We start from the raw sequence: 17,648 nt of genomic DNA on the forward strand, positions 1-17,648 counted from the left end.
CCTAGCCCCCGTTCTCGAGCGCGCCCCTGGAGCTCCGCGCGGGCGAGGAGCTGGGGACTTGGCGGGGATGCTTGCGGGCGGCACTAGAGGGCGCTCCCGGCCCGCGCTTCGCCTGCCTCCCCAGTTCCTGCCCCTCTCCGCCCCCCATCAGCTTCTCCTACCCCCGCCGTCCCCATTTGCCGGGCCCCCCTCAGCCGGGTACCCTCTGGGCTCTCCCCACCTCCCCGCCAGCCTGGGATCAACAGCGCACACTTACACCCCCATCGGCCCCCATCTCCCCAGAGTGCTGGTGACTCCAAGAACACCGGGTCTCTGGCAGGCTGGACCGGGGGCAGGGAGAGCTTCCCAGTGGGGTCGCGGTATGGTGGGGGGGGGGTCACCCACTGGGTTCAGATCCTCCCTTCCAGGGAAGCCCCAGACTTGGAAAGTGAGTTGGACACAGCTACAGCAGGAGCGATTTCTGAAAAGCCAGAGTTAAAAGTTGACACAGCCAGGTGGCTGGTTAACCCGGAGCGGTCCTCTCAGGTGGGACCAGACCAGGGGTCAGCAGAGGAAGGAGGGAGAGGGGCCCTACACAGCACTGGGCGCCAGAGAGGACCTGGGCCAAGTTTGTGCTTGGCTGCCCATCCCTGAATCCTCTCTAGCCTCACCGTCTAGCCTGGGCACTGTCACCTCCTTTAGGAAGTCTTCCCAGACTTACCTCACCAGTGCATGGGTGGGTGCCCTGATCGGTGTCCCCACTCCCTCAGACTGAGAACGCAGAGCAGAGGGGACCAGATCCTGTCACTGGGTCCTCAGTGTCCCAACTAGCTAAGGGTCAGCATGCAGCCTCTGCCCAAAGTTGCAGAAATGGTGGAATGCAGGGGTGCAGGTGAAGCCCAAGGGTGTGGTACCAGGCCTGGGATGGGGTAAGCATCCAGGAGCTAGAGTGTGGCCCCCAGGGCAGACAGCACTCTCCCTGGGTCTGGCTGAATCAGGGGCCAGGTGAGAGCTTTGCTGACATGTGGCTCCATGAGGGGAACCCAGCTATAAACCAGCTTCTCCCCAGGTAACCGCAGATGCTAGCACGTGGGGTGTGCAGGAGGGAGGGAAGCATCAGAAGCCGCTGCAGATGTCTGCACAGGACTCCCAGAGCCTACCTAGATTCCAGGAGCTGGGGGCAACCAGGGGGCTTGGCGGGACCTGCCTTCCTCCTTGCTCAGCCACATCCCAGGATGCTCTCATTGCCAATCCCCTGGACACCCCCTTGCCACCATTCCCTGCCCTTGGGGACCTCAGACAGTGAAGACCACACATGGCCCTAAGGTTGGACCCCCATGCAGCTGCACACAGCGGACCATCCTCACCTGTGCCTTGGCTTTGCCCAGGATTGTTGTCCTAGCCAGGACCTGGGCTTGTGACCCCAGGCAGCCAGTCCCAATCTGTGCCAGCAGCTGGGGACCCCTACATCCTTGGGGTGGGGAGAACAGATGATAGGACCTGTCCCAGGTGGACATTAAGGATGCTGAACTGCCTGGGGTTCCAGAGGGCCGGAAACAACAAGGCACAGAATCAGGACAGGAACCAGTTGTCTCCGTTTATTTTCTGGAAAGCACATCTGCCAGTTTGGGCCAACACCTTTGGCTCCCATAAGGCAGGGGAGGGGGGGCCCCTGAGAACAAAGACCACCCTGAACCATTGCCCAGTTGGCCAGCTGATGAGCAAAAAACAGGCCCCCAAATTTGGGCCATTAACAGTACAAAAAGTAACAAAACTGAATTCACCGCTTTCTCTTGCAAGCTTTGAAAGGTGGCAGTCTGGGCTATAAAGTCTAGAAGCATTGCGCAAGAAGTGTTAAGTCTACAGCAAATACATCTTGTAAAAACTCAATAAATTATATATATAGATATATATAAACTTGTAACATCTAATAACATTGAAGCCTGCATGCAGGGCTGGCCCCCACCGGAAGCCACCTCCCCACCCGGAGCACATGGCAATTAGAACTTGGAAGAAAATACCAGCTTGCTTTGAAGTCCCAAAAAATAAATCTCCTAAAGAAAAACCCTATAGAAATCTAATTCCCTTGCAAAAGAAGGCCAAAGGAAACAAAACACCTCACTAGAATCACCTCAAACTATGAACAACCCTTGAGGGCACAAAGGAACTCGCTGGGTTTTGGGGGGTGGCAGGCCACACCCAGCACTATCACAACCCCACGGTCCCTTCTCCGCGGTTAATAAGTTAAAACTGAAACCTCTGTGCCATGCGGCTGTCTCAACACTATGAGTGTGGGGCGGGGGGCAGGGGTTCTGGGCAATCGATAAATAGCTTTACAAATATACAGGTCCAGGTACAATTTTTAAAACAAAACTGTCAGAAAAGCCGCCCCGTGGTGTGCTGGTGTTTGCTCTTGTCTCAACAGCAAATCCCTCGGGGAGGCTCCCTGGGCCCCCAGGGTCCTGTGCCGGCCACACCAATCTTTCTTCCATATAGATATGCATATATATAGGCATGTACGTATCCGACACATGGCTTCTATTTATATAAATGTACACTCATTTCTGGAATGAACCTCTCGGAGAGAAGGTAAAGGCTCCTGCCTTCAGGTACCCGTAATTTAGCCTCCAAGGAGCTGGGGGGGACATGGGGCAGGCTGGGGCGGGGTGGGGTGGTTTGCTCACACGCATCCCCAGGCACAAGGTGGTACGTGGCGGGGGCCTGCCGCATAGGGGCTACCCCGCAGGCTCAGCCCTAGGGGCCTTGGTCCACACTGCATGCCAGAGCCTGCCCACCCCCCCACCGGCCCCTGGGAGGCAACGGATGTGGGGGGAAGGGAGCCTGGGGAAGGGGCCCAGCTCCCTGTCCTGAGGGGCTCCTGGAGGAACCCCTTTACATTCTACATTTGTCCCCCTGGTGCTGCCGGCGCTGGTGGCCAGGAGGTCACTGTACAGCAGAGTGGGCACCCCAGGGATCCCTGTGCAGGGGGCCTCAAGACTCACACTCACACACACGCGTGCACACACATACACACAAGTGTCTGTCCATTGTCTGTCTGTCCCAGGCTCGGGCCCAGGCGAAGGGGCCCCAGTGGTTGACAGCATGCCACCAGCAGCACAGGGTAGGGGGGAGCTGGCGTCCACTCTCAACAGTGGTGGGGGCTCGGCCTGCAGGCTGCTGGCCCTTCACGTCCGCAGGCCCCCACTGCTGGTGGGGGCCGGAGGCAGCAGGTCATGGGCAAACACAGAGTCGTCCCCCGAGGAGCTGGAACTTGGGGTGTCCTGGCCGCCTGGCGAGTACTGCTCAAAAGGCACAGAGAGGTCCAAGTACTCCTGTGGGAGGGTGGAGGTCAATGCCACGTCCTCCACACAGCACGGGCGGGGGGAGGGGGTGGCACTCACATCTGTGGATGTCACAGTGAGGATACGGTCCAGGTCCTCCACCAACTGCTTGAAGGTGGGCCTCTGGGAGGGCACAGCATGCCAGCATTCCCGCATGATCATGTACCTGCGGGGGGGTGGGGGTGACAGCTGGGAAAGGCTCCCCGCCTGCCCTCAGCCCCGCCTGCACCCCTTGGGAACCCTGCCAGCTGCAGAGAAAGTGGGGACACTCACAAGTCATGTGTGCAGTTGGCCGGCTTGTCCATGCGGTGACCCTCCTTCAAAAGCTTGAAGAGTTCCTCCACGGGGATACCGGGGTATGGCGAGCCCCCGAGGGTGAAGATCTCCCAGAGAAGGACCCCAAAGGACCAGCTGGTGGGGAGCACAGGACGGTCAGCCTGCCTCCCTGAGCAGACCCCCAGCGGAGCACAGGGGCGATGGGCCAGGGCTCAGGAGGCTCCCAACGGTGTCCTGTGTCCCCTTGATACAGTTCCACATCCCCCACAGCTCCCAACCCCTGGCCCTCCTCAGGATCTAGGAGACTACATACACATCACTCTGGTGGGTGTAGACCCGGTCAAACAAGGCCTCAGGTGCCATCCACTTCACAGGCAGCCGGCCCTGGGCGGGGGAAGGGGGTACGCTGGGTCAGGGGCCCTCCTATGGGCAGGGGGAGCCCTCCCTAGCCTCCAACCGACCGACCCCCGCCTTTAGCCAGGCTCACGTTGGTGGTCTTCTTGTAGTAGTCCAGGTTGTGCACATCGCGGGCCAGGCCGAAGTCCGCAATCTTCATTACATTGTCCTCGGTCACCAGCACATTGCGGGCGGCCAGGTCCCTGTGGATGCACTGGGGGAGGGTGGAGGGGGTTTGAGGCTCCCACGGGGCCCCCACTGGCTCAGGGGCCTGTGCCCGCCCTCCCACCCCCGCTTACCTTCTGGGAGGCCAGGTACTCCATGCCCCGGGCCACCTGGTAGGCGCAGGACACCAGGTCCTTGCAGGTGAGCTGCTCCCCGGGTGGCCCGCATGTGTCGAAGGAGTAGTCCAGGCCCGGGGGCCGCCGTGCCCGCAGGTACTCCCGCAGGTTACCCTTGGCCGCATACTCCACTAGCACGTACAGGGGCCCTGGGGGCACAGGAGCCTCAGAGAAGGTTCCCCCAACAGGCCGCGAGCCCCCTGCCCCCGCCATGGCACCTACCGCCCTGGGTGCAGGCCCCCAGCAGGTTGATGATGTTCTTGTGGCGGCCGATCATCTTCATCATCTCCATCTCAGATACCAGATCCGATAGGTCCTTATCTGTGGCGTCATCTGTAAAGGAGGGAGACCACCTTAGGGACTGGACTGCTGCTCCAGCCCCGACCGGACCCTCCTGCCACAGCCCACCCTTCCCTCACCTTTGAGCATCTTCACTGCCACAGTGACGGGCCGGGCAGCCCTGTCCTTGTCGATGCCAATGGCCTCCGCCATGACCACCTGGCCGAAGCATCCCTCCCCAAGTGGCTTGCCCAGTGTCAGCCTGGCAGCAGAGATAGGAAGCCATGAGCACGCCGCCTGCTCCAGGCTCTGTCCCAGGCCGTTTCGGAGGCTCGGTGCCACTGCCTCCAGGAAGCCCTCCATATGTGCCCCTACAACTTTGCTCGTGAGGATGGAGAATGCTGGCCTTCCAGCCTCTTACTGTGCGGGGCCCTCCAGATGGAGCACTGTGCAGGGGTGTCCCCCGCCTGCAGGGTCCCTGGCCCAGCCTTCTCTGGCCCCAGCACCACGTCCAATGGTGGCCACCCTATGCAGGGAGCCAATTCCCACCTGCCTCTGACTGGAATCCAATCAGGCTTCTGAGGGAGCCCTCCTCCCCCACCACAAGGCTGCACCCCATATGTGCCCCCAGCCCTGGCACACAAGGTCCCATCGCCACCACTGACCGGGCCCTGGACAGCTCCCACTTGGGGTCAGCAGGCAACTCCAGCTCGGAGACATTGGCCAGTGCGGGGCCTTCCCCTGAGGACAGCCTGGCGATGCGTACCAGGGGTGTGTTGGAGTTCATAGACGAGTTGGACTCCAAGGACACCTGCTTGGGTCGGCAGGGACAGGTTGGTGCCGCAGGGCCAAACCGCAGCAGGGTTGGTGGGGGGCTGGGGACGGTTAGGCTGCAGCTCTCTCTGCATGGGCAGGGCTGGCCAGGACTTGGGGGGAGGGCTGTTCAAGCTCCACATAGTGCTACGTGAAGACAAAGTGACCCGGGGGATGGCAAAGTCAAGGGTGGGGTTGCCTCAGCCGCCACACACACCCGTGTCCCCACGTGGGCCCCAGTTCCCAGACACCGCAGGGTGCTAAGCTCAGCAGCCCAGGAGACGCGGCCATGGAGGGTCTGGGAGGCCAGGCAGCTCAGAACCTGGTATCTACTTTCTGTTACCTGTCGCTTGAGTGGGAAGCGGGAGACCTTGTGCACGGCGGGCGAGCCTAGGCCCTTCTTCGGGGGCGTACGCAGGCGGCAGAGAGTGACGGCCGCCACCACCAGGATGAAGAGGAGGAAGCCCACCCCGTAGCTGAGGACGCCCGCGTACACGCTGCCAGCCTCACCAGCCTCCACCAGCTCCTCCTCAGCTGCAAAGACATGGGCGTTGCAGGCCTGGCCCACCTGCACGGGAGCCCCCACGAGCTGCCCTGGGCCTGAGCCAGAGACACAGTGGGCGTGGGGAAAGGGGCTCAGACCCCAGAGGGGGTGTACCAAGGGCCCTGCGGTCAGAGATGCTGGGTCAGCAGGGGGACGCCCAGGAGCGGAGGAGCCCAGGAGAGCCAGCAGCACATACGCCCACCACCCGGGGAGACGCCAATGCTACCACCTAGGCTCTTGGGGACCTGGTTGAGAGCGGGGGGCTCCAGGGGAGGGACCCTGAGCCAAGACACGGTGTTGTCAACTCCGTTCCCATGCCCGCCACTGGGCCTGCATGAGCACTCTGTGGAGTAAGCTGGCCACGGGCCGCAGGGTCCCCTGCCTGTCCCTGGCAGCCATGGAGTGTCCCAAGCCAGCGAGCCCAAGAGGACAGGAACAGAGCAAGCAGCAGCAGGAGCCAGTACCTGGAAGCACCACCAGCCACGCAGAGTGATGGGAAAACCCGATAGAATTGCCCGCCAGACACGTGTACTCCCCAGCGTCCTCAAAGGTGACATTGCGCAAGGACAGAACCTCTAGCTCCTTGTCGGTGGTGTTAGCGCCCGCCGTCTACAAAGAGAGAACAGAGCGCGATAGGCGAGCGCCAGCACCTCCCATGGGCACCACGGCCAGAGTCCACGCGGTGATGATCCAGCCAGGCTGCAAGGAAAACGCCGCTGCCACCACCACCACAACCACGGCCACGGCGCCAGGGGTCTTCCGCCTCGTGCGTCCACACAGAGCCCGAAGCCAGTCCCTCCACCGGCGAGTCCTCTGTCCCAGGTGAGCGCCAGGCGTGCGGCCAGCAGCAAGCTGCACCCACGCAGCATGCAAGGTTAGCGTGCACACAGGGGGCGCAGGTGGGGAGCATGGGTGGGCAGCTGAGCGGATGGACTGACCGATAGACCGAGAGGAAGGGCGCAAGTGGGAGAGCCAGGGGCAGAGGTCACGAGAGCAGGCGAGAGAACGTGGGCAAGAGACGCACGTGCACACACACACATAGACACACATGCACACGCACACACACACACGCGGGGCAGGGACAGGGCAGAAGCTCACAGAGGGGCACAGCCTCCGCCGGGGCTGATGGCCTCCTGGGGGTGCCATGGGAGCGCAGACGGGGTCAGCACAGGCCACAGGAGCTTGAAGCACATGGTCACGTGGAGGCCAGTGGCACCCACATCGCAGACATGGCTGTGTCAGGAGCACAGCGTGAGCCACGGGGCAGGGAGCGAGCAGGATGGGGGCGTGCAGGTGGGCGCATGGCCAGGGCGTCGGAGCTGGAGCTCGGCGTGCCAGACAGCGTGGGACAGAGTTGTTACCTGCTTGGGGCCCGTGAACACGCAGCCAAAAGGCCTTCTCAGCCACGCCTATGAAATTGGAGGCTCGACAGAGGTACTCGCCCCCATCACGCTCGGACACATTGGCCAGGCGGAGGCGTGCGTCGGCCTCCACACTCTCACTGATCCAGGACTGCGGGGACAAGAGACCCGGCTTAGGTGCGTCCTTAGCAGCCCGGCCGGGCACAGAGTGGCCATGTGGGCTCAGGGCCCGGAGCAGACCCCGCCACGGGGGTGGCACTCAAGGAACAGAGGGGGTGGGCCAGGCTATGCCAGGCAGGAAGGCTTCCTGGAGGAGGTCATGGAAGCACCTCCCAGTAGTGGGCCGTGGTTTCTCAGGATGTGCCTTCGGCCTGCCCCCCCAACTTCAGCCCAGAGATGGCCCTCCAGGGCTGGCCCTCCGTCTGCCTACCCCAGGGTCCCGGCGGGGCCTGGCTCTGTTCCGGGGTGTGTTGAGATCTTGCCTGACGGGGCCACCGCGGCCTTTGTGTTTGGGCCTGCACTCCCGCTCTCAGCCCAAGTGCCTGCTCTCCACCCTCATGAGCAACAGATGTTTCTTTCTGGGCTGACAGTGTCGCAACTGTCCCAACTTGGGGCCGTGGGAACAAAGTGGGGGCCGAGGGAGGTAGGTGGGCACGAGCTGTGCTCTGTGCATGCAGACGGTGCCGAATCAGGTGCGAGGCATGGTGGCCTGCACCTTGGGTCCCAGAGCGGGCCATGCCCCAAGGGTTCAGCGGCCACCTGCCTGCCACAGGGCCTGGAGCTTGAGCCTGGCCCAGGGTGCTATGTGCACGCCCGCCTCCAGGGCTGAGGCCAACCCGTAGAGCAGACCGGGAAACTGAGGACTCACTGCAGGGCCACGCACTGCCTGCCTCATGTGCCGGGACTGGGCCCAGACTCCCAAGCCGACCCCCACCCACCCTACCGCTTCTCCCCCACTGGTCGAATGCCAAGCTCCCCCAACACCTGTGACCCAACCGGCCTCCCTGCTGGGATGCCTTCCAGCTGGCCACAGGGCAGGCCAGGCCCAGCACCCTGAGCAGGAGCCCGCAGCCCTGCCAACACCCAGCTCGGGGTGGCACTCACCTTGAGCACGGTGACATATGGGGTGCCGTCGGGCCCAACTTTGCTGCCATTCACCTCCACGTGCTTGAGCCACTGGATGTGGGGCTGTGCATCACTGTACACCTTGCAGTGGAACTCCACGTCACTGCCCAGCACAGCCGTCTGGTTGGCAGGCAGCCCGGCCTGCAGGATGGGCCGGTGTGGCGAGCGCTCTGCGGGGTCAGATGGGGCTCAGGGGCGGCCCGGCCCTGAACCACCAGACCCCGCCACACCCCGCCCCCCGCCAGTCCAGAGCCTCACCCAGCACGTCCAAGGTGTAGGTCTGCTGGATGCTGCCGAACTTGTTCTGCACAACACACGTATAGTTCCCGCGGTCTGAGGGCACCACGCTCTCCATGACCAGGCTCCACTGCTGGTGTCGTAGCTGTGGGCAGGTGTGCAGGTGAGGAACGGTGGCCCAACCTCCACTGGCCAACACCACCCACCAGCAGGCCCACCTTGATGCCCCCGATGCGGTGCTCGCCTCGGAACTCCTTGCCGTTCTTCAGCCAGGAGATGGATGGCGTGGGGTTGCCGGCGGCTGGGCAGCGGAAGCGCACGGTGTTGGCAGCGGGCACCGCTAGCAGCTTCTTGTCCATCCGCTCGGGCCGCGTCCAGTAAGGAGCCCCTGCTGACAGAGGGGCACTTGCCAGTCCAGGGTGGGGGTAGAGGCCCGTCTGACCCCGCCTTCGGAGGCCACCAGGCTGCCCATGCCTCCAGCCTCAGCGTCCCCTCCTGAGCACAGAGTGTCAGACTTCTGAGGCCTGCTGCCTCGTCTGGACAAGGCCACCGACAGCCCCAACATCACCTCCTGGCATTCTCAAAGCCGAGACACGCGTCCCTTCCCTGCCCTGGCCACCTCCCCCAAGCACCCTCCCAGCCAAGGGGACCCAAGGGTCCGGAACAGTACACCCTGACTGAGGAGCCTTCAAGACACAGCGGTACCTCCTGGGGGACCACCCACCCACCCAGGGAGGCACATTTGGAGCCAGTCCACTGAGGCACAGACCCAGCAGGCCTCAGAACCAGGTCAGCCCAGGTCACGAAGCCCAGCCGGACCGACAAGCAAGGCCAGGACCTGGAAGCCAGGAAGGTGCAGAGCCCAGATCTCACAGGTGGCCAGGTACCTGCTAGAACCCTTGAGACCCGAAGTCACCCTCTAGAGCACGCTAGGGCCTGACGGGCAGGGGGAGTAGAAATGGTGACACAGCATCTGGGAGGCCCTGCCCCTCTCCTGGTTTTACCACCCCATCCCCACCCTAACTGGTTTCCATCCTTCCTTGTTGCTGGAATGCAGGCTGCCTTCCTGCCATGGGAGGTTGGACCAGCATCCCCTAAGACGGGGAGAGATACCCCTTTCACCCCCACCTCTGCCCTACTGCCTTCAACACAACCACCTGACAGAGGAGGGCACCGAGGCACAAGCAGGGAGCCCTCCAGGGACAGAGACCCCCAGGGTGACCGGCAGGCTGATACCATGGCAGCTCAGTGCTGCTAGACAGTGCCTATGGAGAGCAGCCCTGGCAGCAACCCTCAGAGCTGCTGAGCCCACCGGCTAATGGGGGAGGGGGCACCAGCATGGCCTGGCATGGCTGGGGGTGCCTGAGGCTCCAGGTGGGCCTGGAGTTTGGCTCTGAACTACTAGCAGCCAAAGGAAAAAAGGGAAAAGAGAGGAAACCTAGCAGCTTCTTAGGAAGGGCCCTTTCATGCCTCTGCCCTTGTGCACACCCAAGGTGGAGCCAACCTACGGGGGCCGGCCCTCTGCCGGGACCACTCCCCTCCTACGTCCCCACCCAGGCCCGCATCCCTGGCTGGCTCCCCCTCACCTCTTCGCCACTGGACCCCGCAGGGCCTCCCACCCCGGTTCCACATCTCTCAGCTTCTCAAACTTGGCTCCTCCAAAAACAGACAGCCCATCGCCCCTAACCAGCCCCTCTGTGACAGACAGGCTTAAACCCCCACGTGCTGTCACCCGCCTGCTCCCACACCTGCAGCCCCCCCACCCAGCAGATGCAACAGCCTCCGGTTTACATTGAGCACATGTCCAAAACTTGGTTCCTAGAGTCCACAGCCACCCTCTGCTCCCACCTCCCCTGCCCCTAATGCCCCAGGCCGACGGCCCCACAGCAGCCCTGCCAAAGACATATCTGGCCTGGGCCACCGCACCCAAGGCCTTACAGCCCCCGTGGCTGCCACCTAGAGCTCAGGGCCGCCACACTGAGGGGAGCCCACACTCGTCACGGCCCTGAGGTGGTGACCCCCAGGCCTCAGTCTCCCACCTGCCCGATGACAGTGGAGGGCTTGGCACCTAGAAAGCAGGCCCACCCCTGGGAAGGCAGATCCCCACCCCTAGCCAGCCCTGCATGCCTGCAATCTGGGCTCACCTGTATCCTCAGCCTCGTCCTCCCCATCTTCATCATCTCCGGAGGACGGAGCATCTGAAATTCAGGCAACAGAGGGCGCAGGAGTCAGCCCCCTGACAGGCAAGCACCCAGCGCCTACTCCCCGGTGTCTACCACCCCTCCTGAGTCTCTGGGGGGCCTCCTTCTCTATCAACGACCACAAAGATGCTCAATGTGGGGTGCTGTGGGAGCATGGTCCCAACCCCTCACCTCGCAGCCACTCACCCATCACATCCCCCACCCCGCCCTGCCATGGCCATAGGGTGAGCCTAGGGGAGCCCACACGAGCCCGCACCCTCCCAAGGCCATGCAGTGAGCCTGGGGGAGCCCAGCGGGCACTCACCCGTCACTCGCACACTGAAGTGGGAGAGCACACGATGCGTGAGCCGCTGCCGGCAGCTGTAGGCCCCTGAGTCCTCGTGGGAGGCATTGAGCACCTGCAGCCGATGAGGCCCCAGCAGGACGCGGTCTGAAGGCACCAGGCCCACGCCGTCCTTGACCCAGACGCTGGGCCCTGTGGGACCACCAGCAGGTACATGGCAGCTCAGCTCCACGGTGTCCCCGCTGCCAAAGACCAGCTGTTCCTGCTGGCCAGGCTCAGGCTCCGGGGCCTCTGTGGAGGAGATGGAGGACCCTAAGGCAGGAGCCCCCAAAATAGGAATCCTGGGCGTCCCCGCCGAGGCACCACGGCAGGTCCACCGCCCAGACATGCAGCAGAGGCTGTGGCGGGGGCATCTAGGGCCCAGAGGCTCTGTCTCCAGAGCCCATAATCCTGCAAAGTGCTGGGGATGGTGACATCCAGCCCTGCCAATGGGGGGTGCGCCCCGAGGACCCCTAGACCGTGGGGGCACTGACGCGAATGACACATGATGAAGCAGGTTCTACTGCATTCCCGCCAGACCATCCTGATGGACACCAAGAATTCCCAGGGCAAAGCATCCTGAAGTGTTACTCTTCCTCTGCTTTTTCCCAACCACTCAGAAATGCAAACTGCACCCTGAGCTCACAGGCCATTCAAAACCAGGCAGTCGGCAGGCAGTCCTCCACAGACCTCTGCCTTCTAGCCTGAAATGGAGGCTCAAGGCAGGACAGACAGGGTATGGGCAGGGGTCCCACTTAACACCCCCATCTCTCCCCTTGGTGGCAAAAGCACTTCTGGACCAGAGAACAGACCCTCTCCAGTTCGAGAAGGAAGCCGCCATGTCTGGGCAGCATGGGCCGAACCTCCCAGAGCAGCACTTGCTGTGGGCCAGTGACCTCAGGGGCTGGCCCAGGGTGGAGGCGCTCAGGGTCGTGGAATACCCGGACCCTGACTTAGGAGGGAGTGTCATGCGTGTGAGCCACAGGTCAGCACTACACTAAACACACAGCAAGAAAAAGCTCATACAAAGAGGGTACTGTGTCTAGCCAGCAGTGTCTCATCGGCCAGCAGGTTAAGGGGACCTGGACGCCCCCACCCAATTTCATGGATAAGGACCCAAGCTGGGAGGAGTGGGAGACTGTTCAGATTCAGCCAGGAGCAGGTCAGAGTGGGAGCCCTGATGCCAGGGCTAAGGGGCCCTGGCCCACCTTACGTGCAAATGTTCTGTTGGGGGAGGGGATCCTCGCCAAGGGCAGATATCCACGGGTAAGCCCAGGGGCCTTCCTCCCTCCCCAGCAGCTGCCCAGCTCGCAAAGGGCCGAGGCCTGCCATCCAGGGATACACCACTGGCGGGGCTGACGATCACCCCCAGGCATCCCTGCCAGGGCCAGACAATGCCCAGCGCAGGCAGGAGGCCTGGGCTTGGGGCCCAGGACAAGGGTGGGTGGTCCCACCGCCCAGGCCTCCTTCCCCAGACCCAGCTGGGTCAGTTACACTGTCACTTGTCATTCTGCCGACGCGTGGCCTAGATTCGAGGGCCCAGCTGCCCACTCTGGCCACACCAGCCCCTGGCTCCCTGGACAGTCCCAAGTCTGCCTACTTACTTCCGGCAGTCCCACCTGTCCAGGCCCTCTAGGAGGGTCTCTGAAGTATCCTCAAGTCTACACCCCTGGGGCCCACAGTCAGGGGACTCCTACTCTAACCTCCAACCCCCCCAGTCCTGGCTACTATGTCCTGTGGGGACCACCCAGTGCTGGGAGCTGGCTGAGGCCCCCCAGAAGGCTAAGGACAGACTGGTCCCGGCAGCCTCAGCCCCAGGCCCCGGCCCAAGGGCAACAGTGTGCTTGGTTCTGGTTTGGTCTGGGCAACGTTGGCAGGTCAACCATCCACATAGCATTTCCTTCAGCCTAGTCCAGCATGGGACTGGGGAGACATGGAGCAGCCCCTAGGCCAGCCATCCGCTGATGGACAGATGCTGCCATCAACTGAGGCCCAGCCCCGGATGTGCCCAGGTGCCAAAGCTGGGGAGCCCTGGACCCAGGTAGCCTCCAGGGGATCTGATCCACCAGGCCCATGCCAAGTCGTGACCCAGCAGTGTCGCTGAGTGCATAGGGTCAGGCAGGGGGACAGAGGATAGGCAGGGCCCAAAGCGATGGGCACGGGTGGGCACAAAACCTGTCACCATAGGCTCTACCCTAGGGAGCAATAGGGGAACACGGTGCTCAGTGCCCACCCCCAGCAGCCCCAGGAGGGAGTCTTTCTCCATTGACACAAAGAGGCTCTGCCTGCATCTACACCAGTGCTGGGGCCCACACATGCTGGAGACCAAGTCCTGTGTGCCATGGCAGGTACCCACGTGCCATTGAGGGAAGTGGGCCCAGCTGGAATGTCTGCCCCCACCAGCACCCCCACCCCAATGGGGTCTGGGCGCCACCAGGTACTGCGTGCGAAGGGCAGCCCAAGGGCACAGCTCAAGGGGTACTCTATCCTGGAAAAGCCCAGCTGTGCTTGCAGGCCTATTTCCTAGTCACAGGGTGTTGTTCATGATTCTGCTAACTCACTGGCCTTGTGCCTCAACTGTCCACCCCCCACCTCCGGGACACAGGGCAAAAATCCCACTGGAAGGCCAGGGCGGCCACCATAGCGGTGGAAGGGCTGGATCACATGACAGCAGGGGTGGGACACCAAAACCATCACCATTGAGGTCACCAGGTGACATCCAGGGCGGGCCTAGTTGGGAGGGCTGCCACTGAGCCCCTGACTCGCAACAGGGAGGAAACACTCCTGGATTCAGGTCGCTACAGTTGAGCCCTGCTAGTGCACAGGGACGGCACAGGGGCTGGACCACATTCCCTCAGAAGGGCCTTGGGTTGGGGGCAACCCAAAGAACAAATGCAGACCTGATTCAAAGGAGCCATTGGAGCTGGCTGCACCCAAGAAATTTGGGGTTTGAGGTAGAATGAAGAACAAAGGGTTCTGGTTCTGGACGTGTGCTGAAGGTTTCCAACTTCAGAGTATGGGACCTACCTGCTTTCAAATAGCCCAAGAGAGACAGCTTGTCTCAAAGGGAACCCGAAGTCAAGGGAGAAAATCTGATCTTCCCCCTTCCCCACCTGGAAACTTTCTGAAAAGTTTGATAACAAAGTTAGAAAAAAAAGAGGGAGATTGGAGGTCAGGCAAGTGAATGTGGGCTTACAGGATGACCCAGCCTGCCCTTTCCAGAATTCTACCATTACCTGTCCTCACACATAGGGAGGTAACTGGGGCTGGAGGAGGGCACCCAGAGCAGAGCCCCAGCAGGATCTGGAGTCAGGAAGCTCCCATCCCGTCCAGAAAAAACTCCCCTCATTGCTTACTTCAAAGTCACTCAGGCCTGCTGCTGCAGCTCCTGTACCCCTTTAGTTTTGGTTTTGAAATGGGGCACACCGAGCCCCAGAGTAGCCCCAAGCAGAGCTGAGGCTCTGGGGGCAGGGGTTCGTCTCTGCTTGGGTCCCGGGCTGAGGTCAGAAGTCCAGCCTCTTGCTGAACCAGGTTAATGAACCACCCAGAGGGCTGTGGGGCTCAAAGTCCGGCCCCATGGGGTGGGGGGAGGGGGAGGGTGCAACCAGGGCTTTTCTGGGAAATGCCTGTCTGCCCAAAGGACTCCTCCTGACTGGGTGGAGTCAGAGGGTAGGCGGAGTGCCCCCCACCCAGGTCCCTCACAGGGAATACTGGGGCCCATTTGGAGATGAAGGCTGCCCAGGTCAGGCCAGAGGCCCTCACCTTCCCCACCTCTGCCCCAGCTAACTCTGGCTTCCTGATTCATGTTTCCCAGTAAAATGTCAGCTGGAACCTCTACATTTCAGGAGGTCTTTGAATGTTTACTGCCTGGTCCATCTACTTCAGGAGCTGGATTAGCTTCGCTGACCTAGCCACTCACTACCTGTCCCACCAGCTCTCCTTCCGGGAGGGGCACAGCTATCTCTAATGGAGGAAAGAGGCCCCGGGCCCCGGGGTCCCTCCTGCCACTGTGTCCCAGGCCCTGCCTCGGGTGCGTTCCCAGAGGGAGGAAGGCTCGCCCCCATGTCCGCCCCCCGAATGCCTCAGGGGGTCCCGGGAGGGTCTGGAGCCCCGCCTGCCACCCGGTCCTCGGGGCTAGTTGACATTCCTCGGCCGTAGGGAGTAATATCTTTATCTGAATACGAATGCTAATTCGGGGCTCCCCCCGCGACCGCCTATTCGGCGCCCCTGGACGCTGGGGCCGCCTGAGCAGGACGCTAAAAGCGCGCGCTGACCTCGCGACGGCCTCTGTCACGTCGCTGAATGACACACACATTCAAGCGCCGGGACCATTTCATTCATAAAAAAATGACATTGTTCCGGGAGGCTGCAGCCGCCGCGGTAGAAAGGAGCGCGGGGGCGCGGGGAGGGGAGGGCAGCCATCTGCCTCGGTCCGGCCCGCGGCCGCCGCCTCCCTGGCACGGCGCGCCCGCCGCCGCTGCTCAGCTCACACCTCACCGCGAGGCCGGCGCGGCCGCCATCAATGCACGGTCTGTGGCCGCGCCGGGTACAAAGGAGCGGCTGTTCGGGTCCCGCCCGGGTGGGGCGTGAGCTCACCGGGCGAAGGCCTCCTTCCGCGCGGCCCCCGGGATCGCCTGTGCCCCTAGAGTCGGCTGTGCCCCCCGGATCGCCTGTGCGCCTGGAACCGGCTGTACCCCCGGGCAGGCCCTCTCCTCTGGGCGCAGCCGGGAGCCTGGCGGTGCGTGTGGGGGGCGGCGCCGCCCGGAGCTCACAGCCGGCTCGGCAGGGGGCCGCGCACGCAGCACCTCGAGGGTCGCGGCGCGTGTGCGGGGCGGGGCGGGGCCTGGCGCAAGGACGCGTTCCCTCCCCTCCCCGGCGCTCTGCGTACTGGCCCCTCGCGGACCACCGACGTTCACCCGACCTTGACAGCCGGCTGGGGTCCGCGGTTCCACTGCCCTCGGACCCCCGCCCTCTGCCTGGAGTCGGGCGCGCGCCCTCGGGGGGAGGGGGGGGCAGACACCTTCAGCCACCGGGCAGGAGAGCAGGGCTGGCGAGCGGAGGCACTAGACCGTGTTGCGTCGTCACGCAGGCCACTGGGGGGGCGGGCGGGGGGCAGGCTGACGCACTCACACCCTCTCTACAAAGTGCGGTCTCGCGCTTTAGGCCGAAGTCATGAACCGGGACGGAGGCGGGTTGGGACTGCAGCACCAACAATAGGAACTTTCCGTCAGGGAAGGCCCGCAGAATCGTGGAAACGCAGCCCCGCGCCCTCTCGATGCTGCCCGGGGTCAGGCTGCACCCCACTAGGGAACCGCGGGGAGTCAGTGCCAGCGGACGCCGCAGTCGCGACCCGCTCCCCGCCGCGGCTCCGCACTTGGGTAGTAGCCCCGAGGCTCCAGGAGCCCCACAAACTGCCACGCCAGCTTTAAGAGGGCTACAGAAACCCGGGCACCGGTTCCGCAGGGCCAGCCCAGGACGCACCCTCGGGCCCACCCCGATCCGGCGCCCTCACCCACCCAGCAACCCGTTCCTGGGCCCCCGACGCCCCTCTATGGTACCCTTACCTGCCGCTCTCCGCACGACGCGCGGCTCCATGGCCGGAGGCATCGAGGCGGCGCGGGTCATGACCGCCAGCACCACGCAGATCGCTAGGGCGCGAGCCGCGGCGCCCATAGTGGGGGCGAGGGCGACGACGTCCTCAGGCGGCGCGCGCGGGCGTACTGCCCCCCATGGCCCCGCTCGGGAACCCGCGGGAGGAGGGCCCCCCTCGGGAGACTGCAGGAGAAGGCGGCAGTTCGTTACCCGGGAGGAGCCGGGACGCGCAGGGGCGGAAGCGGCGGTGGTTGGGCTCTTGCGCCGCGGCTCCGCCGACCCCCGGCCGCCCCGCCCGCCGCCACCGCCCTGGGCTCCCGGGCCGCCTGGCGCCGGCCGCCTCCACCCCGCCGCGGTCCCTCCCTTCCTCCCCCTTCCCTCCCTGACTTCTGCGGAGCCCTCCCAGGGCGGCGGCGGCGGCGGCGGCGGCGGCAAACTTTCCAGAGCGGGAAGTCTGCGCCCCCGCCGGGCCCCGCAGCAGAGACAGTTCGGGGAGATGAGCCCGCCGCGCGCTCTGGCCTCGCCGAGCGCCCGCCTCGACCCCTCCGCGCCCGCGCACCGACCTGGCTGCCGCTGGCGCCCACTCGCCGCGTGCGGCTCTGGCTCCACTCGTTGCCCGGCGGCCCAGCGCCCGCGTCCCCTGCCTGCAGTGTTGGCTGACCCGTGCGTCCGTGCGCCCGGCGGAGCAGGACTGCGCGGCGCCAGCGAGCCGTACCACCGCCGCCGCCGCCACCGTGCACTGAGCCCGGGCTGCCTGAAGCGCGGCAGCCAGTGGGGGCCGGTCCCCGGCCGCCCCGCCCTCTTCCCCGCCCCCGGCCCCACCCCGGCCCGGCCACGCCCG

General features: G+C 63.8%; 1 protein-coding gene across 8 annotated transcripts; it reads right to left on the minus strand.

The window, feature by feature from the left end:
* Nucleotides 1-1,551: 1,551 nt before the first annotated feature.
* On the minus strand, nucleotides 1,552-17,564 carry FGFR3 (fibroblast growth factor receptor 3). 8 transcript variants are annotated; one of them, XM_082727153.1, is made up of 18 exons: nucleotides 17,371-17,564; nucleotides 16,780-16,990; nucleotides 11,198-11,467; nucleotides 10,837-10,890; nucleotides 8,911-9,083; nucleotides 8,714-8,837; nucleotides 8,435-8,625; nucleotides 6,434-6,578; nucleotides 5,769-5,959; nucleotides 5,278-5,423; nucleotides 4,753-4,874; nucleotides 4,556-4,666; nucleotides 4,292-4,482; nucleotides 4,084-4,206; nucleotides 3,910-3,980; nucleotides 3,594-3,731; nucleotides 3,381-3,486; nucleotides 1,552-3,311 (listed from the first exon to the last, which is right to left on the minus strand). In XM_082727153.1, exons 2-18 carry the CDS (start codon nucleotides 16,886-16,888, stop codon nucleotides 3,165-3,167), a joined length of 2,412 nt encoding a protein of 803 aa, XP_082583279.1. In that variant the 5' UTR covers nucleotides 16,889-16,990; nucleotides 17,371-17,564; the 3' UTR covers nucleotides 1,552-3,164. The 8 variants fall into 8 exon arrangements, with proteins under 8 accessions (XP_082583279.1, XP_082583277.1, XP_082583280.1 ...); XM_082727151.1 differs by having other exon boundaries at nucleotides 5,278-5,426; XM_082727154.1 differs by having other exon boundaries at nucleotides 8,911-9,080; nucleotides 17,371-17,548.
* Between the last annotated feature and the right edge of the window lie 84 nt (nucleotides 17,565-17,648).

Source organism: Mustela nivalis, assembly GCF_964662115.1.
Source record: "Mustela nivalis genome assembly, chromosome: 4".
Lineage (NCBI taxonomy): Eukaryota > Metazoa > Chordata > Mammalia > Carnivora > Mustelidae > Mustela > Mustela nivalis.